Below are 26,882 nucleotides of genomic sequence, written 5' to 3'. Positions count from 1 at the left end.
CAAACTCAACCTTATTGTCCTATTTAAAGCATCTATAATAGCCTTATGTTGATACATCCAATTCATTCTCAAGATCACATCTATATCATGATCTTTTAGAATAATCATGGTGGTGGGAAAAATGTGCCCACCCAGGTTTATAGGGTACCTGGTATACCATTTCCTTAGTACACAGACGTCCCCTGGGTGACTGTATATAGAAACTTTCCTTTGTTTTCCCAATTGGAATTTCATGCTTTATGACAAAGGTTCTATTTATGAATGTATGAGATGCACCAGAATCAAAAAGCATAACTGCAGGATGATCGGCAACAGGAAACATACCCAGCACCATGAGTTCCCCTTCTGGAATCTTCCCAACTTGAATATAGAAAATCTGCCCCGTCTTCTTTTCATTTTTGCCCCTCTGAGCACTTTGGTTGCTGTTCTTGTCCTGAGCTTGACCCTGTTGTTGATTTCCTAGGAGCCTTCTAGACATTTGGATTATACTGCTTAGGATACGGACATTCCCTCGAGAAATGACCCGACCTCCCACAATTGAAACATGGGTAATTGTGGCCTTGGGGTGTTGGAGCATGAACACCCAGAACATTTGACTGTTGTGAGTTTGGATAAGTCACGGCAGGACGAACATTTGGTCGTTGACTGGCTTGGAACTACGGCGGGCGATAAGGAGGACGATAGTGATTCACTGGATGATAGATTATCTTCTGTCTCTTTTGACTGCCACTGAAAGACCCAGATGGCACACTCTTTTTCTTTTTTATTTCCTTATGCTATCGATATTTCTCCTCTGAAGCAATAGCAATGTTCACCGCCTCATGATATGTGACATTGGTACATGTAGTCATCATGGTCTGAAGTTTGGTATTAAGGCCACACATGAACCACTTCTTTTTCTTGGCATCGGTGTTAACATGCTCATGTACATACTGTGAAAGGTGATTTAACTTGCCCACATACTACATGACTGTTTGATCATCTTGCTTTAAAGCAAGAAACTCATCAAGCTTCATGGCCATAACTCCCTCCGGAATATAATGAGCACGGAAAGCAGTGCGGAACTCAGGCCAAGTTAACTGAACACCTATGGGTTGCATAGCCACAAGGTTCACCCACCAAGCACTTGGTGCACCTCTAAGCTGTTGGGTAGCAAAAATAGGCTTTTGAAACTCAGTTCATGGAATGAGATCAAACTTCTGCTCTATGGTACGAAGCCAATCATCAGCTTCAAGTGGCTCATCGGCCTTGGTAAATACTGGTGGTCATGTATCCATGAAGTCAACATATGTAGCTTCTTGCCTATGATGATTACGACCATGGTTCCCTTGCATCATATTCTGATTGCTTTGAGCTAACTCCCGAAGCAATCGAGCATTATCTACAGTCACATTGACTAGTGCTGCAATAGCATCAACCAAATTTGGTGGAACTGGTGGTAGATTAGGAATACCATCCTCGTCTTGCGAAGAACTAGGAACATTCAAACCCCAAGTACTGACACATCTGTTCATGATAAACCAAACTTTATTCACAAACATTTATTGAACTATTAAAATAGCTGACTACAAACACATTACACTGGTTTCACTTATTTAAACACAAATTCAAACTTAAGCTAGACTACCCAACTAAACTAGAACTCACTATAATACAACTCTACTCTACTCCTCGATCACCTCAAACCTCATGATCGGTATCCATTCCGGAAACATCTCCGCCTTCATTATCACTTTCATCAACCATCACTAATTCTTCTGGATCTTCTTCTTCTGCTTCATCATCATCTACTATGATGACACCTGGGTCCATTGCATCAGCTTGAGGCTCATGATTGGATTTAGGAGATTATTTAGCCTATGGACTTCTTCATGTAGATTGGTATAATATTCTTCTAAGTCTTCTACATAGAACTCTAACTCATGAGCTCGGGCTCTAGCTACATCTTCTCTATGCCAAGCTTCATTTCTTCCTTCCACCATACGAACTAACATACGCTCGTAGTTCTTATGAGTGATGGTGCAACACCTCAATTGATCCTTTAACTTGCCCACCTAGATGGCATCCAAGGCCCTATCTCTAGTAGTCTATGCTAACTCTACTGAAAGCCTCTGTATCTTAGCCTGGGGATCAGGTCTAAAGCTACTACTGCTAGCACCATCACTCCTAGGGGCAAGCTGGTGACGAGGAACTCCTTTGGGTCCAATGGACTTACAGGGTGTTTTCTTGGTACGAGCCATATTGTAGAAAGCAAGATTCAAAACAGTAAGACGATCAGATAAAAGTCTAAGAGCAGCAAGGATGGATTACACTACTCAACCCAGGCTAAGAGGGAAAGTAAGTAACAAGTGGATTAATTATGATACATGAATCGTCCGTACGAAACTTAAACATCAAAGCTCCTATAGTACATAAACAATAGTGCTTGTTATATAGGGCATAATAAGATTACTACTCCACCATATAAAACCTTTTTAATCAAATAAGGAATGGCGAGAATGAATTAAGATAAGTTGAAAGCAATTTAGACCAAATTAACATGTTTAATTTATTTGTCCCAAATCATTTTGAAGTTTTGTAAAACAATACTAAAAAAATCTTTGTAATGAGGGCTCTGATACCACTATGTGGCAGAACCTCATAAATTATAGGGCCCACATGCACCTGTTACTATCCAATGACCTCTGATGACTATGCATATGTTCCCAGTAACTTAAGAAGACTGTCAGGTGTCCCCAGGGAACTCCGAATCATCCACGATTTTCTGAGCAGGATCCCATTACAGAGTCATTGCAGTATTACAATAGTTTATTCATTAATATACATCAGAGTAAAATAGCGGAAGTCGTACAATAACTTAATTTATAAAACAGTTGTTTCAAACCTTATAAACTAAGTACGATGATTATTACAAACCATAGTAGTAGAGTGGCATAAGTAACATAAAATATAACATACAAAGGAAATACCCTGCCTGAGGGTCACACATTTACTTATCATCATCGACTTGAACAACAGTCATGCAGCACGGCCCAAGACAGACCTACTCATGAGGCTCGCCTGCAACAAGGGTTAAGGAACCCTGAGTACAAAAGTACTCAACAAGACTTAACCGAAATAAAAACTGATAAGACTCAGGAATGCAGGCTCGGGGATTCAAGGTATGGCTTTAGCAATAAACAAGGTTCTTTTGCGTAAAGGCTCTTTAAAAAGATTCTTTCTTTCAACATTTAATTCTTCATAAAGACCATATATGAATCTACCATGATCTATAATGAGATCATGAACTTCATATCAAACTCTTTCTCAAAACTTCCTCAAGTTTCATTTATTAACTACGATGATGAACAGTGAGTTGAGTCTCCATAATCGAGGAGCAACGACGATTCAAACCAATTATAACCTAGCTGGGGATTCCCAACCACACGACAAATGTAGGTCCCCGACCTATATATACCAACCCACCCTCAGATCCTCTAAAACAAGAATGGGTCCATACCACCCGAGAATATAGTACTCTACCATTCCAGCCCATTGCCACGTGGGTACACGCTACTCTCACCATCTCTCTACTCCCAGTGCATGAGTAGCCATTCTCATAATAGAATAGCCAAGTTAAGGCTTACCGGAGTATGTGATTGGTACTACAAAGTCTCACCTCATGCAATTAAACAACGGACGTGTCTTAATCGACTCAGGCGGAAAGAACCCACTCACAAGACCTCCATGTCTTGTGGCTCCCATACACCGAGTCCGCCTAGTCTAGATTTATTACTCCACATGCTCATATCTCATGATCACATAAATAACCAGTCATATCCAAGAAACCATTTATATCTCGCAGGTGACTGGTGATCACCCGACTCATACCGTTCTAAGCATGGCTAAGCATAAATAAGCATTCTCGAATTGAAACGGGTAACAAGGTTGATATTGAAAAACAAGGTTGGTAATGCACCAATTAGGTTTCCACTCAACTCCTAATCACTTAATGTAGTATTGAAAAGTAAAAGAGATATAAATTTGTAAAACACAAGATAGGTTTAAATGCATCCAGGGCATGCCTTGGTTGTCAGAATAATCAGGTTCCGTAGCTGTTCCACAGGTATCAAATCTGACCTCAACAGACGGATTAACTTCCTCAACAACTTGATTGACTACCACGTTCTCGCTTTCGTTTACAACATGTAGTAACAATGCCATGTTTAATATGATGCGAGATATAAAACATGATGCTCGACGATGGATGTAAAAATTAATAATTGGAATACAACTTTCCTTCGTGGTACAATTGCAAACCAACAACTAACTAAACATTTTCATAAATTCAAACAATTACTTTAAGTATCAAGAATTATTTTATACTAATGACCCAAGGTCATCACTCAATCCAAAACTCAAACAAAACCTAAGTCATTAAGGTTTACTATTTGCTCTTATGAATTAATTATTTAATTCCAAATTATGAAATAAATTAACTTCTTCCAAATGAGGTCAAAATTTTTGTGAAGACTCATCATATGATAACTAAGTGTCAAAACAATTTTCATAATTTTTGGATAAATAATAAAGCCTAGAAAAATCATGGAAACCCATTTATTAATTAATTAGAGCAATTTTTATTACATTGAAAATGTACTGAAAATCAACATTTAATATTTTTCCCAAATAGTTTACATCTCAGAGAGGTCACACAAAAATTTTCATAATTTTTGCAGCTCTATTTAATTCTACACAAAATAACAAAAACTTACACTATTCATCCATTTCTGCAAAATAGAAAATCCATTTTCAAATCAAACCGACACCGACAGCGGGATCCCACCTGTCAGCATTGTCCTGCCACCACAGCAGTGATGACCATGCGTTTGACCGCCGGTGAGGTCTCCGGCCACGGCGAAGGTACCAACACACTACCCACATCACAACGCATCGATTGAAGGTACTAGCTAGATCAATTGCAGCGGGGTTCGAGCTCGACGCCGGCCATGGCGGCCACGACAGGCGCGGCTGTGCTACGCCAGCGAAACAAGGCCGGTAGCAGTTAAACAAAGCACTTGGGAAGAATCAGGAGCTCACCCCAAACACGCTCGAGTAAAAATCAGGACCGGAGGAGCAGCGGTGAAGCGGGTCGACGGTCATAGTAGCCACGGCGACGCAGGCTTCATCTGCGGTGGTGTTTCGGTGGCTGCGGTGGACAAAAGGCTCAATCAATAGGGCACAAAGCACCACGGCAACATGGTGAAGCAGGAACTACGCTGAGCAAGAGCCAAGACGCACCGTGGATTGCTGGCCACGGCGACGCGCACACGACGGTGGTGCTGCCGGCCGTGAGGAAGAAAGGCGCGCACTGTAGTTTCCCGGTGGAGTCAAGCTTCAAGAGCTGGTTGGCGAGGTGCGTAAGGAGCAAGCAGAGCTATGACGGGCTTTGCTACGACTGGTTGGCGCTACGACGACAGCGTAAGCTCGACGGAGCAACGGTGACGGCGGCGGGAAAAACAAGGGAGAAGAAAAGAGAAGAACAGCGACGGCGCGAGCTTTATAGAGCGGCCAGAAAGCAAGGAGAAGCCATGCAACAGCCTTCTCATGCCAGCGCGACACCGAAGATGGCCACGGGCACGACTGGAAGCCGTCGGAAGGTCACCGACGGTGAGGTGTCGTCCGTGGTTACTGTTCCAGGTAATTACCGAATTGCCACTTGAGTTAAATCACAAATTACTCCCAAATTTGTATGGTAAATCAAAAATCTCCAAAAATAAAAGTTGTTTCAAATTCAAAGTTCTACAACTTTGCTTTAATAACCATACCCAAATTATGTCTACATTTTGAAATGCAAGTTTAAAATCAAAAGGGTCACTTTTAGAACATATCGCCTTTTCAAATTACTTCAAAATTTATATAACAACTTTGAAAACTCCAAAAACAAACTTTGTACAACTTGACAAGCTCTACACTTTTGCTCTTAGGCTTAACCCTAAAATGTGCTTAGATTTTGAATTAGGTTTTCAGGGTAGAATTTAAATATAGAAAATTAGGGTTTTCGGAAATTCCAATTCAATACAAAGATTTTGAACTTGATTCAAACCATACAAGTCAACACATATCATCATAAAAACAAACTTGTTTTAGTGGATGCATATCAAAGTTTTTCACTCACACATGAATGATGTGCAATGCATATGATGACATGGCATGTTTTAGGGTTTAAACACCAGAAGTGTTACAATCTTTCCCCCTAAAAGAAATCTCATCCCGAGATTTAAAGTCCGAGGGTAAGTAATGAAAAAGGAAATGTGTCGAGCAAACACATTCAAAACCTATCCATAAAATAGCTAAGGTCTCTTTACAAAACACGATTTGTAACAACAGAGCACCACTAACACTATTCTATATTGACGCAAGAAACTCCAAAAACTTTTCTAGCAAGTAATCTTTAGATTCCCAAGTAGCTTCTTCTTCGGAATGTTGATTCCATTGTATCTTATAGAATTTGATTGTTCTCCTTTGTGTGACGCAGTCTTTCTGATCTAGAACCCGGATAGGATATTCGGAATAGGTCAAATCAGGTTCAAGTTCAACTCCTTCAACCTCAACATTCTACTTAGGCACTCGAAGACACTTCTTTAATTGTGAAACATGGAACACATCATGCACAGTTGAGAGATGTTCTGGTAACTTTAAGCGATATGCCACCTTTCCATACCTCTCCAAAATTTGAAATGGTCCAATATAACGAGGTGCCAACTTGCCTTTAATACCAAAACGGGTAACTCCCTTCATTAGTGATACCTTCAGATATACAAAATCTCCCTTGTTAAACATCAATGGTCTACGTCGTTTATCCGCATAACTCTTTTGTCAGGGACTGAGCTATCTTCAAAGTACTTTGTATCTACCTAACCTTCTCTTCTGTTTCTTTCACAAGGTCAACTCCAAAGAACCATCTTTCCTCGGGTTCAGACCAATTTAGTGATGTTCTGCATCTACAACCATAGAGCGCTTCAAACGAGGCCATCTTAATGCTCTCTTGATAACTATTGTTGTATGAGAACTCAGTCAAAGGCAAACATTCATCTCACTTATTAGAATATTTAAGGACACAACACCTTAACAAATCTTCAAGTACTTGATTTACTCTTTCAGTCTGACCATCAGTCTGTGGATGATAAGCTGTACTATACAGAAGTTCGATACCCAACGAAGCATGCAATTGTTTCCAAAAGTTGGAGACAAACTATGTACCTCTCTCCCGCTTTAGCTTGCCTCTCTTATTGGTGCTCGCCCCATGGGAGCCACGAAGAGCAACTCTAGTCGAGTGTGTCATTGAGCTACCCTCACTTTCGAGGTAGGTTCTTGTAGTGCCCGATGTGCGGGCTTGGCGGGTGATACCAATTAGCCACCGAACCACTAAGTGAGTGGTTGACACAATGAGGACTAGCGTGTTAGCAAACACGTGAACCTCGGGAGAAAAATCACCATGTCAACCTTGTTCTTCCCATTGGTTTGCATCCTCGTTACACAAGCTTGTATTTACTTTTGCATATATTGTGCTTGTGTAGTTGCTCTTGTAATTAGGTAGCTTGTGTAGCTTACTAGTTACCTTCTTGCTTGTGTAGCCTAGAAGTAGCTCCCTTGCGTGGCTAATTTGGTTTATGTAACCTTGTTAGTCACATTACTTAGTTTGTGTAGCTAAGTAATTGTGCTCTCTAATTTGGCATTGGTTGCCTTGTTATTGAGCATTGCTAGTAAGCTTAGGTGGCTTTATGCTTTTACTTACTAGCTTGTGTAGGAGCTCCATTGTTCCTTGAAGTACTAGCGGCATAAGTTTGTGTGACCTTGCTTCTAGAATTGGTTAGGTGAGCTTTAGCTAGCCCGGCACCTTTGTTGCTTAATTAGTATCTTTGGAAGGTGCTAGAGAACATAAATAGAGGGGTGTAGTCTTGGCTAGACTGATAGTTTTAATTTCGCACTTGTTTCGATTAGCCGATGTGATTATTTTTAGAAAGGACTATTCACCCTCCCTCTAGTCCGCCATCTCGACCCTACAATTGGTATCAGAGCCCGGTCTCTCATTTGTGGTCTTCACCGACCCGAGAGGATGGTGGCTTATGGGCTAGATGTTGATTGTCCACACATTTTTTATGGCACACACTTTACACGATGGAAAAATTGGATGATACGCAATTTTAAGTTTATTTGCCCTCAAATGTGGTGGATGGTAGATGTAGGCTTTTCTCAGGTGTTGGATGAAGATAATCTAACTCAAGCACAAGAGAAATGCCTAGATCTCGACATCCAAGCTACTAACATCATGTGTAGATCCTTGCATGATAACATCTTTAGAGAGATCATTGACATGAAGACCGCCCATAAGATTTGGAGTTATCTCAATGAGAAGTATAGGACGGTCTCCGATGATGATGATGAGCCCAAGAAGGAGGCGCATGAGTGTGTCGAGCATGATCACAATGTGGTGATTGAGAAATATTGCTCCACCTCATGGTCAAATGATGATGATAATGATCATATCACAAGATCACTTGACAAGATTGATGATGATGCCACAAGTGATGCCAATGATGATTCTACTCCATGCACACTTGATGGTGACAATGATGGATCATGCTCGGGGTATGAGAGTGATGTTTCTTCAAGCTCTCCAACTACATCACATTGCTTCATGTCACAAGGTGACACTAAGGTATCTAATGCAAATGTGATTGATCTTGATTCATATGAGGAGCTTCTAGATAGATATGGTTGCATGATCAAAGTTTTAGAAAAAAGAGATGGCTAAAACTGAGAAATTGAAAAATGAAAACTCTTTTCTAAAGAACACATGTGAACAACAAAAGCATCTACTTTATGTTACTACTTGTTCACATGAGGAGCTAAAATTGGCTCATGAGGAACTTAGTGTTGTTTATGATAACTTGGTACAAGACCATGCTTTTCTCACTATGGAGATTTCTAATGGAAAAACTAAAACTAGTGAGAGCTCATCACATGGGTCAATTGATCAATCACATATTGTTGCTAACCCTTGTGATGTAGGCAAGAAGCATGTATCCACCTCTTGTGATGATTTATTAGAAATACCATGTTCTTCACAAATAGATGCTTGTCCTACTTCTATGTCTTATGAGACTAACTTTTTGAAGGAGAACAATGAGCCCAAAAATGAAGTGAAGAAATTGAGCAACAAGTTAGAGAGGTGCTACAACTCAAAAGTCACCTTTGAGCACATGTTGAAGACTCAAAGAAACTATGGTGACAAGTGTGGCCTTGGCTTTAAGAAGAAGATGACAAAGGGCGAAAAAAGAGAGAAAGAAAGATGAAGAAGTTACAACAAAGAAAGCTCTCTCATACCATGTGCTACCGGTGTCATGAAGCGGGACACATTGCAAATGGTTGCCCTAACATTGAGAAGCTCAAAAAGATAAAAGAAGAAGAGAGGCTCAAGCATGTGAAGTGCTTCAAGTGCCGCACTTGGGGTCACCTTACCTCAATGTGCCCAACCAAGCAATTGGTGAAGCAACTAGAAGAGCCTCAACCAAAGCCACAAGTTGAGCAAGAGAAGACACCCCAAGAGCAAATCAAGATCAACCATAAAGATGGTGATTTGATGATAAAGAAGAAGAAAACTAGAAGGGTGGAAAAGCAAGAGAAAGAGCATCGTATCCAAGGATGAATCAAGATGCAAAGCAAATGAGCAAGAACAAAGAAGAGAAAATTGAGAAGATTGCTCACATGAGATGCTATAGTTGTGACATATTGGGCCACCTAGCTTCGGGTTGTCCAAACAAGCTTGAGAAGAAGGCTCAAGCAAACAAGGAGAAGCAAGGCAATGAGAAGCACAACATAAGCAAGGAAGAAAAGGCTCAAGCAAAGAGAAAGTGCTACTCATGCCGGGAAAGGGGACACATGGCATATTCATGTCCCTTAGGTAACACTCCTAATCCTATTTTAATTGATGATGATTCTATGCTTAGGAAGGATGGCAATGGTACCTCATTGGTTGCAATTACAAAACATCCTGCTATTCATAATAAGGCTATGCCTAAGTATGTTGCTCCTAACTTGAGATGACCCAAAGTTGTTTGAGTACCATCAAAAAGTAGATGATTGTTTATAGGTACCATCAGTGTTGGAGATTTGATTCAATTGATTTCATATTGATCATCATATGTTGAGTCAAGATATGAAGCCTAGTGCACATCCAAACTCAATGCCAAGTAAAAATTAAGTGAAGTCCAAGTGCTATCAACATACAAGTGTCATATTTAAATTGTTGGTGATTCATTAGATATATTTGATGACTTGCAAATAATTGAGTTGAAGCTTGCTAGTTGGATGATCATGAGCTAACCAAGGTATATCTCTTGTTGATCATTTCATTTGGGTGCATGTGAGTTGATTGAATTGGATAAATATGCAATGTTGCTTGCTATGAGATGATTGAATGGATAATTGATTAGTAGTCAAGTTTGGATTCATTTGTGTTGGATAAATTCATGAGATGACTTTTAGTAAGTGGTTTGAATGGATATATGTCTTATGGAAGTATTCAAACAAGTTAGTTTCAAGTTTGATTCATATTTGATGAAGTATAGCTCAATTGTTGAAATCCGTCCTATAATTGAGAATCTGAGCTAGTTGTAATCTTAGCAATGTTTGAGTAATCAAAACTTATTGGATTGGCATAAAAATTGGTGTACATGCTCTAGACTTATGGTATAAGATGCTGTACAATTTTCATGAGAATTGGATAAGAAATGCTTTGGTTTTGGAGTAGATCTTGTCAGCTATAGTGCAGCTGTTTTCAGCATGTAGTAGTGGTGAAAGAATTGAAATCTAGTAGCAATCTAGAAGTCATATGAAGCTCAAATTTTTACAGCTGCTAGATAACTTAGTATTGCACACCTCCACAAAATTTAGTAGTATTTGGATTTGTACTTTGGGAGATATGCTTATTTCTTTGAAGGGTACAGAATCTTCCAGAAAAGTAACAAATGTTGGATTGATCTAGAGTCACTTTGATTGAAAGGTCCTCAAGTTGGAAACATGTTTATAAGTAATTGAGGTACCTAAGTTTGATTTTGAGATGATCTAGAAGCATGACAAGCAAAGAGTACAAGGCTATTTGATTGTGGAGTGTACTTTGCACACATTCGGTACTAAAATTGAAAGATCAAGATCAAACTCAAGATGAAGTTTAAGTTTAAGTTCTAGTGACTATTGGAAATCATTTGGTAGAAAGAAAAGGACTTAAACAAGAAGAAAGAAAAGGACTTAAAGAAGGAATCAAGGTTACTCACCAAGTTAAGTCCATCACTTGGATCAATCAATCAAGTTATTTCAAGTGAGTATCAAGAATGGTTCTTGGAGAGAGGTCACTTCTTCCTAGTATAGGGGCTTGCCGCCTATGAGTAGGTAAACCAAGTGTGGTACTTGGAAGGCTAACATAGAAGTGGTGATCCGAGGGACATTTGAGATGCTTAGTTGAAGAAATCAAAAGGATTGATTAAGAAAAGCAAGCAACACCCAAAAGAGAGCTAGTTATGATATTTCAAGTGGTATTCTTAAATTAATGCTCTCATGCAAGCAAAGATCAAAAGATAAAGCAAGCCAACCACAACAAGAAAATGCACTTGATCATAAGTGATATTTGTTTCATATGGGTGAAGAATGAAATTCAAAATGGTATCTATTGGTCTTCACTAAGCTTATAATTGGACTTCACATTGCTATTGGAGTAATGAATTGGAATCTATGTGACTATCCTCTACTCCAACATAGCAAAGGTATCATTGTAATATGTATGATCATTTCATCCCTTACTAGTATGCGATGAGTGCATATAGTACATACTTCATAGGATCATGCATAACAAATGAAATGCTTAAATTCATAGCCTACCACTATTGTTTGAATGATTACTTGATCTAGTGGTTAGTATATGAATTTGTTCATGAGCTAATGATCTCAAGTACTTGATCTAATTTGGATTGCTAACAAGTGACAAGTACAATATTGGTAAGATAACCCTTGCAAGAGGTGTGAAGAAGCTTGTTATTGGTTCAAACCGGACTTGAAAGCTTAGGCAAATCAATTTAGTTCAAGTCAACCATAGAAGCTCATGATAGTGATAAGAGTACAAGCACAAGACAACAATGCAAATAGATATCTAGTTTGTTTGTTTCAAGTGGTATCTAGACTCAAGTATTTCATCAAGAATCTACAAATGATGATTAGATCAACTCACAAGTGATATCCTATAAGTGGTACTCACGAAGATAGAAAATGTTCAAGAAATGATTCTTATTGATAAATCCAACAAGTGGTTCCATACTAGAAGATTCTTTCAAGTGATATCTTATCTACACATGGTATGAATCATGCAAGATGATGGTTCCACAAGTGATCCTCAACTTTAAGTGATCATCAAATGAAGAATGCATCCTTCACCTACAAGAGCTCAAGTGTATCAAATGAATGACCCATGCTATCACATAGGGGGAGGTGTCCCACAAATTGATCACAAGATCAAAAATCTTATGTGTGGTATCTCAAGAAGCCCTACACAAGATACAAGTGGTACAAGCTACAAGTGGTATTTACAAATGGTGTCATTCCAACAATCAAGTAATGTCCATAAAAAATGCAACATTCAAGCCTCAACCATCTACCCCAAACGTATACCTTTGCATCAATAAGAAGCTCACCTTTTATAGAAATTGATGACAAAGGGGGAGAGATTATACAAAGATATGAAAGCTTTGAGATTGAGATTGTACAAGGGGGAGAGATAAGATATAAAAGCTCAAAGAAGTAGAGGTTGGACATGGACATGGACAAAGAGGGAGTAACATTGAAGAAAAGAGATGGATCAAAATTCTTGGACAAGAGAAGCACACAAGTAGGGGGAGCAAGCTCATGAACTTAGATTGATTGCATTTGAAATGTGCATATTCATGTGCTTGCTTGCATTGCATAAACTTTCAAATTCAATATGCTTGCTTGTGTGGTATATGCTAGTTGTAGAACTTGAATGATGATTTGATAACTAGCATGCATAGGATGATAGCTAGACACTTGGTATGCTTTTCAAGTAATTCTAGTACCTTGCTTTTAATGTTGATCTTACAAGGTATCTAGTGTTTTTATTTCCAAGTGACATCTAGCTAACCATGGTGCTAAGGATGAACTTAAAGGTGCAACTCTAATTTGTATCACACTTCAAAGGTTTACTCTATATACCTTAGCATCATTTGGTAGTAATTACTCTCCCATAATTCTAATCTATGCATAAGTGCGAGCTTCCAATCAAACACTCTAGAACATATGTAGGGGGGAGCTAATACTACCATTTTGGGTTTGTGGTACTTATCCAAAATCATTTTTCACATGGTAAAATTGCTTGGGCAAGCAACATGAATCCAAAAGAGCTTAATTTCCATATCTTTGTAGAGTTGTCATCAATTACCAAAAAGGGAGAGATTGAAAGGTCCTTGTGTGGTTTTGGTAATTGAGTAACAACCCTAGGTGGACTAATTGTTTTTATGTGAGATATATAGGTGATTAGTCCACAGGTACATGTGTGTGAGCAACATATGCCGTGAAGGTGAAAATGGCTTGGAGATGTTGCGAAGCTCACACATGTGATGATGAAGGAGCTCATTGCACATGAGACATGATATTGAGTCATGTGATCAAGGTGGAGAAGATCAAGACAAGACTTGGCTTGATAGACCGGTTGCAAGCGTGAAGGGCAAGTTGGAGGCTTTGGAGCGATGGACTGCGTGGCGGTGAAGCTTGAGCAAGACTAGGCGCCGATGGATGAAGGCAATGGTGAAAAGCAAGTGACATCAAGATCGATGAACCAATATGATCATGCGATGATTTGAAGTGGATCATATCATTGTTGATCGTGTTGGTGCATGTGTTGCATCGACATTGGAGGAGATGGAATGGAATGCGCAAGGCAAAGGTATAACCTAGGGCATTTCATTTCACCGGTCATAGGTGTGTAGAGAAGTGTATGACCGAGTTTAGGATAGATGGCCATACTATCAAGAGGGCAAACTTGTTTGCATATCGATCATCTAGTGCCACTCGAGTGATCTAACTTTGCATCATCGCTAGGATCGAGTGGCATGGCAAGTTGAGTGGCTAACACCCTTGAAAATGTTTGTGAAAATATGCTAACACATGTGCACAAGGTGATACACTTGGTGGTTGGCACATTTGAGCAAGGGTGAAGAAGATAGAGTTGAAAACGAGTTAGTCGCGCTAGTTATAGAGTGACCGGACGCGTCCGGTATGGTGACCGGACACGTCCAGTATTTGGCGATGAACTCAGCGACCGGATGCGTCCGGTCGCCACACCGGACGCGTCCAGTGTGTATCAGCAAAATCGGTGTTCGGTGAGACAGTTGATCGAACACTGGCAGTGTCCGGTCTGGTGTGACCGGATGCGTCCGGTTGTCCGTGGGTGCTTACTGTACTCGACCGGACGCTGAGGCTCAGTGTCCGGTCAGTTTTTAACTGACGTGTTCGATCGGCCCTGGAGGCTTACTGGACTCGACCGAATGCAGCGGCTCTGTGTCCGGTCATTTTGAACAGTGCGTCCGGTCGGACATATCAGAGAGCCATTGGAGGCAACGGTGGGAAACATTGCGGTCTGGTAGCTACCGGACGCGTCTGGTATGGTGACCGGACATGTCCGGTATTCACGATCGGTGCGTCCGGTGCTGCGTCCGGTCAGTAGGACCAGAGCGTCCGATCGTCCTAACTTTTTGACTAGTGAAGGGGTAACGGCTCTATTTGTTCGTGGGGTTATAAATAGAAGCCATGGTCAGCCTTGGGTCACAAGCTGATCACACTAGAGCCTTGGTGGCTTGTGTAGTAGTGCTTGGGAGCCCTCCATCTCACATATACTTGATAGTGATCATTCGATTATGTGAGAGAGCGATTCTAGTGCGATTGCATCGAGTGGCACTAGGTGACCGAGTTGTAAGCCGGTGGTGCTTGTTACTCTTGGAGGTTGCCACCTCCTAGACGGCTTGGTGGTGGTCTCCGTTGAAGCCTGCAAGAAGCTTGTGCGGTGCTCCGGAGAAGAGCTTTGTGAGGGGCATTGTGCTCGCCCCGTGGGAGCCGCAAAGAGCAACTCTAGTTGAGCGTGTCATTGAGCTACCCTCACTTTTGGGGTAGGTTCTTGCAGTGCCCGACGTGCGGGCTTGGTGGGTGATGCCAATTAGCCACCGAACCACCAAGTGAGCGGTCGACACAATAGGGACTAGCGTGTTGGCAAACACGTGAACCTCGGGAGAAAATTCACTGTGTCAACCTTGTTCTTCCCGTTGGTTTGCATCCTCGTTACACAAGCTTGTTTTTACTTTTGCATATATTGTGCTTGTGTAGTTGCTCTTGTAATTAGTTAGCTTGTGTAGCTTACTAGTTACCTTCTTGCTTGTGTAGCATAGAAGTAGCTCCCTTACGTGGCTAATTTGGTTTGTGTAACCTTGTTAGTCACATTACTTAGTTTGTATAGCTAAGTAATTGCGCTCTCTAATTTAGCATTGGTTGCCTTGTTATTGAGCATTGCTAGTAAGCTTAGGTGGCTTTGTGCTTTTGCTTACTAGCTTGTGTAGGAGCTCCCTTGTTGCTTGAAGTACTAGCAGCATAGGTTTGTGTGACCTTACTTCTAGAATTGGTTAGGTGAGCTCTAGCTAGCCCGACACCTTTGTTGCTTAATTAGTATCTTTGGAAGGTGCTAGAGAACATAAATAGAGGGGTATGGTCTTGGCTAGACCGATAGTTTTAATTCCGCACTTGTTTTGGTTAGCCGACGTGATTATTTTTAGAAAGGACTATTCACCCCCCCCCTCTAGTCCGCCATCTCGACCCTACACTCTGGAGCGATCGAAAATTGCTCCAACTGCCTCCTCGCCCGAAGCGTGGCTAGTCATAATGTCGAGGAGTTCCTTGGTAGTCCGTAGGCCCTTACGTCCCAACTTGTGGACCAGGGACTCACAGGTGGTCTCTGATAGGAAGGCTCAGATGACATCGGCATCGACGACATTGGCAAGCTCGTTGCACTGCCGGGAGAAGCGTCAGATGTACTCACGGAGAGTCTCACCCGATTTCTATCGGTAGTTCTTCAAGTCCCAGGGGTTCCTAGGGCGTGCGTAAGTGCCCTGGAAGTTCCCTATAAAGATTTGTTTCAGGTCCGCCCAACCCTGAATGCAGTTGGGCGGAAGGTGCTCCAGCCATGTTCGTGCCGAATCGGCCAGGAACAGGGGGAGATTGCGGATGACGAAGTTGTCATCGACCGCACCGCTAGCCCAGCATGCGAGCCGGTAGTCCTCGAGCCACAAGGCGGGGTTTGTTTCCCTAGAGTATTTCAGGATGTTAGTCGGCGGGCGGTATCAGGATGGGAGTGTCGTCTTGAGGATATGCCGACCGAAAGCCTAGGGCCCCATCGGCTCGGGGCTATGACTCCGGTCCTCCTCACAATCATATTGCCCGCCCCATCGAGGGTGGTAATCGTGACTGGCCCCCTGCCCCGCATTGTTGTGGGTACACCGGCGGGCATCGAGGGTGTCGCGCGCGTCACAGTTGTGGCCGAGGTGCTCCTGCACCAGAACCATGATGTGCGACCTGCCGCCGTGCGGCACTTGGTGGACTGATACATCCCTGTCGGGCCGCACGGAGGGTGAGCATTGGCTGGCGTCGAGCTTCCATTGCCGAGATAGCGAGCTCTCAGCCTCCTACGTAGCCGCACGCACGAGCAGCGTTAGAACCTCATGGTGGGCCCATTGATCCTTGGGTGTCACGGGCTCCGAAAGCCCCCTGAGCAAGGCTGTCACAACAGTGATGTTTTGGCTTGCCTGGGCGAAGGGCGGGAGCGCTTGATCGTCCTCGATGATCCTTCGGTTCATGTCACGGGCCATGACGCGTGCGCATCCTCTGTCTCCATGGCGCTCGATCTCGTGATCGAGCTCCATGCATTCCTCCTCGAGCTAGAGTCGCGCTTCCTCAAGCTCCAGGTGTTGGGCTTTCAGCTGCTCCTACATCCCCCTCGACCTCATCATTGAGGTTGTTGGTTGGGGTAGCCTCCTCCTCGCGGATGCTCTCGACATGCCCCTCGGGGGTACCCGTCATAAAACATTCACGAGAGGGGTGATGGCTCCCCCTGCTGGAGTCAGAGCCAGAGAGCGACTCTAGCTCCTCTGCGAGGAGGTCATGGAAGGATTCCACGACGTGTTTGATCACCCCCACGAACTCATTGCTCGTGGGGGACGGAACCATGCGTTGCGCCACAAAGGTGGCCAACGATCTCTGCGGCATTGCGGAGACCGGACGGGAGCACTATCGGGGTGCTTCGGATGAGATATTCCGGGGAGAGCAGCTCTCTCTTTGGTAAGCTAGGTCATGACGTTGGTGAATGAGAAGGCGAGGTGGCGTAGGTCATCCCAAGACGGTTGGGGTCCCAGGAAGACGCTGAACTAACGCTCCAACCTTCCGTAGTCAAAGTCGAGGAGCTAGCCGCTCCCGAGGACGCGGGCCTCCGGCGCATGCTGCCGTAGCTCCTCGAGCGCCTCGGCGATCGCGTCGAGGTCAGCAGAGTGGAGGGGTTGGGCGACGACGGGCGCTCGCGCCAGCTCTCCCTCCGCCGTGACGATGAAGTCCAGGTCCCCGAAGGCACGTGGGCGCCCGGGACCCAGCTGATGTCGTGACTAGCCATCCGAGGCCTGGTGTTGATGTCGAAACACACAAAAGGCCCCTACCTGGCGCGCCAACTGTCGGTGTTTCAAGTAAGCACCGGCTAGTAAATTTGTATATTGCATGTCTAACCCGGATGGTGTGCTAAGACAATAAAAGGATTATATTGGCTCGGGCCGAATGTCCCTACGCCCAGTTTCGAGCTGCTCGTGTTACTACCACAGAGTTTGCAGAAGGGGGTTACAAACTGGTGAGAGAGGGAGATAGCTCCCAAGTCTCGGGTGTGATGCGGTGTGTTTGTTCGATGAATCGTCCTCTCTTTATTGGGATGTCCTGCTTTTCCTTTTATAGGCTAAGGGAAAGCAGGGGTTACAGCCAAAGGGAAGAGGAAAAAAAGAAAAGAGAAATAAGGCTCCCGGAGGTGCGTTGTTCTTCTCTTCGCGTGGGTCCCGCTGACTCTGTAGATCGTGGTGGCAGCAACGTCGTACCGAGGTCTTGTTGACCGCTGCAGCTTACGTGCGGGCGTCATGCGCCATTCTTGTCTTCCATCCCATTCGAGCGGACGGAATGGTCAGAGGGTCCTCTGATAGAAGTCATGCGGGGGAGTAGCGGTACAGTGCTAGTCAACGAACGCCGATTGACTGACGTTGGACAGTGGTTAGGTAGGGAGTTGGTAGCATAGTGCGGGTCTGTTGACGCGATGGGCGACGTGAGTTTTCTAGCATGGTCCGATGCGACCGCCAGTCACATCAGGACACGCCCGAGACGTGCTCCCGGGCGTGCGCTTCCATGCTGTAGTGGTTGAAGCGGTTCGAGTCCTACTCTGGTACCACTGCTTTGGTCCGGTAGCGGATCCGATCCCGAAGGATCGGGCGAGGCGGAAATCTCTCCCTAAGAGCCGGGCGAGACGGAATCCGACCCACGGGGTCAGACGAGGCGGGACCCTCCCTGTGGGACCGGACGAGGCGCCCTCAGAGTCGGACGAGGCCGTAATTACGTCTTTAACCATCGGATGAGGCGACATAATGCTCTTTAATCTTTTGGCTCGGATATCTGGGAATAGATATACGACGAGAATATACTAATATACGCAGGCAAACGCAGATGTCTGCCTAGCTTGTTGTCCATCGGGTCCGGCGGTTGCACCTGGTGCACGGCGGCTCGAATCGTTCGCCGGTCCAAAGCTGTCGCGGCGTGCTGCGCAGCCGCGGTTGCTTTTACCGCGACGCCCTCACGCGAGACTACCCGAGTCCACCGCACGCACGTACGCACGGGCGCTCGACACGCCTGCCCACCTGCCGTACATCCATGGCGTACCGCACCACCCGGCCGGCGCCCGCTTGCACGATGGGAACGCACGCGCTCGTGCTCTCGCCGGGATCGGTCGATCGATCGGCGATCGTGGACTTTTCCGTACGCCGCGCCGCCGTCCTTCTCAGCACGTCCTCCTCGATCACGCCCCAGACTGGCCCTGGCCCCTGGGCCCTTGACCTCGCGCGCTTGACGGTCCACTTTGCCACGTCACCTTCCTCCGCCACGTAGCCTGGGCAGCCAGCCTCGTTGTCGCGCAAAGGGGTCCACGCGTGTGGCGATGGGCCGGTGACGACGATGCGGTTGTCGTGTCGCCATATTGGACGACCAACAAGCCGGAGATTTTTGAACGAATTCTTTATGGGCGCAAGAAAGCACATGCATGCTTACTCGTTTCCGTTGCCTAGACCGTTGGTTATTTTTCTAAAATACGGCTGAAGAAAGCACATGCATGCATGCATACTCGCTTCCGTTGCCTGGCTAGCTTCTTTTTATTTGCTGTGACCGTCGTTTATTTAGTACGTGCAGAAGAAAGCCACATGCATTGATGCATCATGCATGTATATACTCTTCAGTTGCCTAGCTGCTTTATATATAATATGTGTTGGGGACCATGGATCCTTTTTTATTGAAGAAGAAAAATCTAACCTAATGCTAATTGCTAGCCAGTAGCTATCAGGTTGATGGACAAGTTTTAGCAGGAGATTAAACCTAGAGCCCTAGACTGGATACTTCTATTGACCAGATCCAGCCTGCTTAATTTTTATATAGGATCCTATATGCCCATGTTTACTCCATGTTGTTTGTGAAGTAGTTAATGGACTTCCATTTTGTGGTACGTGTATAGTATTACAGTTACTGAGACAGGGCCTCCTGCTCCAACACAGTATAGAAACTATACATGCATAGTTGTTTTTGATGACTGGCAGTTAGCCTAACTATGATTAGGCAGCGGTGCCCCACCGAAGTAATCAACGAGAGCTCGGATCCATGCATGATGAAGCCATATAACGGCATGCAGGGTGTACTAAACTACTCACATATAGGTTAATAATAATGCAGTGGCTCCATCGGCCACTTGGTTTAAACAAAATCTCATCCACGGTCGATCACTACACAGCTGGTCACGGGAGAATAGATTAAAATTTAGTATAGTCCGTACTACTAAGTTGTGCTCACGAATAACACCCCTGCTTTAGTTACGAGCACAGCATGCGTGGTACAGTAAATCCACGGTTACTGTTACTGTCGCAGTGTGCAAGCGGTGATAAGTACATCACGTGATGCCACGCGGTTCCAATTTCCGTGGTAAAACAACTGCTGTCGATCGGTGTGGAATAGATGTGGCGGACGACTTCCTATTTTTCAACCAGAGGATTATCATCAGAGTGTGAGCACGAATAGGCAGGCGTTGGCCATTTTTTTTTCAAAGAATAAGCCAGGTAAGGGCGGTCCCAATGGTTAAAACTACGCACCGTTTCATAGCAGCACGTAAGCAACAAAGCATCTATAGAAATTACCTCACACAATGCAAGTTTCTTAGGCTAATAAATGTGACTTTTTTTTTCTTTCTCTATCCCAACTCCATCGTCTTGGTCCTGGGCATCGCATGAGCACATGCTCACCGTGGAGGAGCCTGTGCCACGACATGCTTCATCCTAAGCACCGCGTGAGTTTTTTTTTTTTTTTTTTTTTTTTTTTTTTTTTTGCTTTCTCTCTCGCCATGGAGGGCCGCATGCTCGGCTGCTCGCAGTGAGCCCAAACTCGGCAGGCATCGAGCGTGGCCGGCGAGCGGCGACCGCGGCCAGCATGGCCAGCAGGCGAGCACGGTGACGGCGCGGGCGCGCGGCCACTGGCGGCGCGGCCTGCGGGACGGCGAGCGCGGCCTGGGAGGATGCACGGCGACGGCGCGGACTGCGGGACAGCGAGCGCGTAGTCCCATCGCGGCCCCTCCCGGTAGAAACCACCAGTTTCTTGCCAACGGCGAAGTCGCCGTTTCTTCGTGCCTCGTTTCACGAGTCGACTTCGCTTCTGTTAGAAAATACGGCTTCATCGTACTTCCTTCTCTTTCGTCATGAATCATGACTGTCATGCCAACATTTTACTTAGTTGACAGTCTAATTAATAGAGATAAAAACTACCAATAATGCCCTGAGACACCCCAAATCCACAAATCCCTCGGCCGTTCTTCGCCGGCGTCAAACGCCCCGACACGCCGTTTGTGCTGATGCACGCATTATTGTACCGCAGGTGGTCAAGTCAAGTGCCGTCCCATCAGCAAACAGTAAGTACCCAGCTCGCCGTCGTCCTCGCATGGCACGGAACGGATCCTAGCCCGCGCGGACGTAGACGGCGGGCCCCATGGCCGGGGCGGACGTGGATGGCCGGAGCCGGGTGACGAGACGATGCATGCTTCATTTGCGTTGACCAGTGGCCGTGCCGGGTCGTGGTTTCCTCCCGCGTTGCTGCGGCGCGGACCGCAGCATGGCGTGCACGCCGCACGCGGGTGAAAAAAAAAAAAACCAGGCCGGCCGTCGCCGCCACGGCTCCCCCAACCGAACCCCGCCATTTTTTCTAAGCCGACTCGCTCCGTCGCCTCGCCCCACCCGCCATTTATTTAGGCCGCCGCAACCGCCGAGGCACTTCCCGAAAAACAAATCGAGGCGAGGACGAGGGGAGGGAAGGAGACTTGTGCGGCGGAGTAGCTGCTCGCTTCACACGGGGGGTGAGGAGGAGCAGAGCTTGCGGCTGGGGGCGAGGAAAAGTCAAAGGCTCGCAATCCCCTCCGGCTCCTTCTCTCCACCTTCTCCTTCTTCCTCGTCTGCTCCGCCTACCCCGCACGTTTCGCTTCCCCTCTTTTAACAACGCCCACCACCGCCACCGCCACCGCCGCAGTCGAGCAGAGCGTCCCTCCTCTCCCTTCCTCCCTCTCGCTATCCACTTGCGGGCGTCTCGCTGAACTGGTTGCGCCGTACCGGTCGGGGAGCTGCGCTCCGTCTCCACAGGTGATTCTTGCGCTCTGTGATGTACGTACATGTACTCGTACTTGATGTGGGTAGATTTTGTCCTTGGATTGCTGGTGCTGTTGGGCAGCTGGGGTTTCTTCTCGGGTGGTTTTGGCTGTGGCTGGGGCGCGTGATTGCGTAAAAACCGAGAATTCCTCGGGGGCTTCTCGACGAATTTCATGTTCCAATTTGCACTTGTGTCGTTTAATTCTTCATTCACTGCTTCTGAATCGTGTCCACGTACAGGACCATGAAAACCCCTCTTCCATGGACGAGAAAATGGTGATTCTGCCATTACGAAAACTGGGCTTCACAATTTTGCCATTCCGCAAATGGGATTCGTCCGTTTACCATTCTCAAACGATACACACCCGCAAATATGCCTGTAGAGGATTTGTTGCCAAATTAATTTTTTTTTACCACGGCAAATATGCCCTGTGCCTTCCGCGCGCCCAGGATGGCCAGGACGAGGAGGATGAGGAGGACGAAAAGCCACACCAGCAACTTTTTCGAGTCCCGCCGCCGCAGCGTGAACGGCGAACGCGCGCCGCCTGCTGATGGCGAGCAAGCGCCGCCGGTGAAGGGCGCGCCGCAGAGGCCCGGGTTGCCGACGAACGAACTCTCGTTGAACACCAGGAACTGGCCCTGCATCGGCACGGGGCCCCACAGCTGGTTGTAGGACACGTCCAGCGTCGTGAGGCTCGTCATGTTGGACATCGCCGGCGGCAGCTCGCCCGACAGCCTGTTCCTCGAGACGTTGAGCGTGCACAGGATCTTGAGCGACGTCACGGTGTCCGGTATCTCGCCGGTGAGGCCGTTCCGGCTGAGGTCGATGGCGCCCAGGGAGCCGCAGCCCATGAGCTCCCTCGGGATGCCGCCCGCGAGCGCGTTGCCGCTGGCGTTGAGCCTGGTGAGGTTCCGCAGCCTGCCGATCTCCGGCGGTAGGGGCCCCAAGAAGTTGTTCGACTCCAGGGACAGCGTCTGCAGCGCGGGGAGGTTGCCGATGGCGGCGGGGATGCGACCGCCAATCCCATTGTTCCCCAGCATGAGCATGCCGATCTTGTCGCCGGCGATCACGTCAGGCAGCTCGCCGGTGAGCATGTTGTCGGTTAGCTCGAGCATGTTCGCTTGGGGAAGGTCGAAGAGCCCGGGCGGGACAGGGCCGGTCAGCAAGTTCTTGCCGAGGCGGACGCGCGTGAGCGTCTTGCAGTCGCCGAGCGAGTCCGGAATGCTGCCGAAGAAGGCGTTGTCCATGAGCACGAGCAGCTGCAGGTTCCGTCCGGCGCAGTGGTCCGGCGGTATGGTTCCCGTGAGGTGGTTCCCGGTGACGTCCAGCGTCTTGAGTCGTCCGTTCCTGCCGAGCGCGGGCGGGAGGCTACCGGTGAGGTTGTTGCCCCACACCTGCAGCACCTCGAGGAATATTTGCCATGGTAAAAAAAAAATTAATTTGGCAACAAATCCTCCACAGGGCATATTTGCGGGTGTGTATCGTTTGAGAATGGCAAACGGGCGAATCCCATTTGCGGGATGGCAAAATTGCGAAGCCCAGTTTTCGTAATGGCAGAATCACCATTTTCTTCTTCCAAGTCTAGATAGCAATTACCTTTAGTTTGCTTCAGCACGTTCGTGAGTTCTTCGGCCTGGGGTTGGCTGATTCCAGAGTGAATTTTCGCCCTCTTTCGACTTCGATTACACTTCTGATTTGGATTTGGGGGGCATAGAAAGCAAATTGCCTTTGCCATGTCTTGTCTAAGGATTGGGCGTTGCTTCATGTGCGTAAATGGCGTAAATATGTTAAGTTCCTCTAGCTTCAGGTACGATTTGATCTGGGACGTAGAAACCACTAGCAATTGTGCATGTATCTGTACTGTACAACGGGGAAGTCATCTGCTCCTCAGTTCTTTGGGGTCCTCAAAGATTCAGTCATCCTCTCTTCTTCTTTTTTCCTGGCTCAGAAAAGCTCACCATGAATCGGGATGCAATTTGCATCCATTCTGTCGGCGTCGGGTGGTTATCACAAGCAACTAGGAGGAGTAGTCATCGCCATCTACTATGGTTAGCCATTTTCCACACTCCAACGGACATGATTGGCCCGCCTGTCGCGTTTAGGTGCTGGTTCCTTTCGGAGCCGCGAGTACATGTGGCAGTCCTTGCTTGATTTCTTAAGTTGGTGGGCGAATTCAAGGCTGACTTTGTCCTTGACTTGGCTAAAGCTTCCTTGCAGCTGAAACCGGAGATATCTTAGCTTGGTGGTCTCACACTTTTATGTGATCTTCCTATCTTGTGGTAGTACACGTAGACTTTACTGTAGTGACCTGATCAGTTAAAATGTGGTAACTAAATAACGTACTTCAATATGTCACGGCATTATATTGCCAGCGCCTTTTCTCTCAAGTGGTCCAATTGGTCAGTTTTGAACACGCAAATTGTTGTTTACGCCAGAATTTGCCATGTGAATCCAGTGGCTACTTGCCAATGTTAGCTGTAACTGTATTTTTCTTTCTTTTAAGATTCATTTACTATTCCAGTGGATCTATTGAATTGAACCCTTGTCTGATAGTCTGGTTGACATATCTTTGTTTTTCAGAAACTGCTTCCAAGTCTCTAGCTTCTCTGTGGTCGCATCAGCAATTGTGTTGGTAAAGATGGCTTGCTGCTTTATGTTTGGAAAGAAAGCTAAACAAACCGTTGAAGGCGATGAAGGTTAGCTACTTGTGCTCATATTAGCATTGCTTCTTTAACTTTGTACCTTCAAACAATTTCCGATTCTTACACGTGCTTTCTTTCTTATTCCAGATCTACACAGTGTCAAAATATTTTCTTACAACGACTTGAGAAAGGCTACACAAGATTTCTGTGACGCAAACAAGATTGGCGAGGGTGGTTTCGGTTCTGTCTTCAGGGTAAATATGCACGACTTTTTTTCAGCACTTCATCAGTGTCTTGTGCATACAGTATGAAAAATCCTTGGCTCACATTTTAACCTTGGTCAAACAGGGAATGCTTAAAGATGGGACACTAGTAGCAGTGAAAGTTCTATCTGCTACTTCAAGGCAAGGCATCCGCGAGTTTTTGAATGAACTTACAGCAATATCTGATATCAAGCATGAAAATCTCGTCACTCTTATCGGTTGCTGCGCTGAAGGCTCTCACAGAATCCTTGTTTACAATTACCTTGAGAACAACAGCCTTGCACAGACATTGCTAGGTGACACATTGTTCTGCCTAATGCCTCAACACATTGTCTATATCTTCATAGTTTTCATACTTACAGATGTTTCGGCTATGCCATCGCAGGATCCAGATACAGTAACATTCGGTTCAATTGGCGGGCTCGTGTCAAAATTGCAGTTGGCGTTGCCCGTGGACTTGCATTTCTCCATGAGGAAATCCGTCCTCCCATTATCCATAGGGACATAAAGGCAAGCAACATTCTTCTTGACAAGGACCTCACCGCGAAAATTTCCGATTTTGGGTTGGCAAGGCTCCTACCGCCCGACGCGACGCATGTGAGCACCCGAGTAGCAGGCACACTGTAAGCATACGCTAATTCCTTTTGTGAGGCTTCTTTCATATAACTGACGGTAGCACTGACTTTTTATCCCATTTATGTTCAGAGGATACTTGGCTCCTGAATACGCAATCCGAGGTCAAGTGACAAAGAAGTCCGATATCTATAGTTATGGTGTTCTTCTTTTAGAAATTGTTAGTGGGAGATGCAACACCAACACAAGATTACCTAGTGAAGATCAATTCCTCCTTGAGAGGGTAAGCCCCTGTTGTCACATATCCGATAAATAACCTGCAAAAAACAAACCTGGACAATTTTGTCTAAATTCACACGAATCAGTGTGCCCGGGACAAAAAAATAAGAATAAATTACTGACCATAACAACTATTGCTGCTTCTCTTGCAGACATGGGTACTCTATGGGGAAGGACGTTTAGAAGAGATTGTAGATATCGACATCGGCGATGACCTGGATGTTGAGGAGGCATGCCGGTTCTTGAAGATTGGCCTGCTATGCACACAAGATGCAATGGCGCGTCGTCCTAACATGACCAATGTCGTTCGGATGCTCTCAGGGGAGAAGAGAATCAACATAGACAAGATCACTAGGCCTGCCATGATCACTGATTTTGCAGATCTCAAGATCAGCAACAAGGAGCAAAGACAAGGCGAGACACGCTCTCCCACGACGAAATCATTCACCACCACAGAACCTTTCTCGTCGTCGGAGATGCCCACGCAGTCATCCATGTGAAATTGTGGGCGTAAGAAGCAGATTTTTTGTTTTCAGTTTGTATAGTGTGTGAATGTGGTAGGTGGGCCCGGGTTACATGAATTTTTTTGAAGAGTTTGTTGTTTGTTTCGTTATGAGGAAAGATCTCATAGGTCTCTTATTGCATCTTTGATGCTGTAAATATTTCAAAATGAAGATGATCGAGATAAGATTTGCACGATTCTCATTCTCGACCAACTTGGACTGCTGCAACTTCAGTGATTATTTGGATCAGTTCACCTTGTATCTCTTGGATTTCTGTCCCAGGGTATACGAAGGAGAGCTGCTTATCTTTGCACTGTTACGTGATAATAAGTTTTTGACATCTCTAATCTCGCCCGGAAGCCAGATAGAAAAGAACACCCAAATTTCTAGTACTAAAGGTGTACCTGACGTTGACAGCACGTCGTGCCGATGTCGGCAGAAAAGAAGATGTTCAAGTGTCGCACATCTCAGCAGCACAGCGACGGTCAAGTGGCTCCGAGTTTTCGCAGAGATGCTGACACGCGACAGGCAGTTGAGGAAGAGCGAAGAACCGATCAAACCTGAAATCCTTG

The 26,882-nt window shown here is 45.6% G+C and overlaps 2 protein-coding genes across 2 annotated transcripts; one reads left to right on the top strand and one right to left on the bottom strand.

The window, feature by feature from the left end:
* Positions 1-1,265: 1,265 nt before the first annotated feature.
* On the bottom strand, positions 1,266-23,516 carry LOC136492336 (leucine-rich repeat receptor-like kinase protein THICK TASSEL DWARF1). Its single transcript, XM_066488392.1, has 3 exons — positions 22,464-23,516; positions 22,073-22,305; positions 1,266-1,506 (listed from the first exon to the last, which is right to left on the bottom strand). The coding sequence occupies exons 1-3, from the start codon at positions 23,514-23,516 to the stop codon at positions 1,266-1,268; spliced, it is 1,527 nt and encodes a 508-aa protein (XP_066344489.1).
* Positions 21,477-26,506, top strand: LOC136491437 (cold-responsive protein kinase 1-like). Its single transcript, XM_066487719.1, has 7 exons — positions 21,477-22,043; positions 24,631-24,746; positions 24,840-24,946; positions 25,041-25,251; positions 25,341-25,578; positions 25,661-25,811; positions 25,960-26,506. Exons 2-7 carry the CDS (start codon positions 24,689-24,691, stop codon positions 26,305-26,307), a joined length of 1,113 nt encoding a protein of 370 aa, XP_066343816.1. The 5' UTR covers positions 21,477-22,043; positions 24,631-24,688; the 3' UTR covers positions 26,308-26,506.
* Positions 26,507-26,882: the final 376 nt, after the last annotated feature.

This window comes from Miscanthus floridulus, chromosome 11 (assembly GCF_019320115.1).
Source record: "Miscanthus floridulus cultivar M001 chromosome 11, ASM1932011v1, whole genome shotgun sequence".
NCBI lineage: Eukaryota > Viridiplantae > Streptophyta > Magnoliopsida > Poales > Poaceae > Miscanthus > Miscanthus floridulus.
This window is presented reverse-complemented; position numbering and strand designations above follow the sequence as displayed.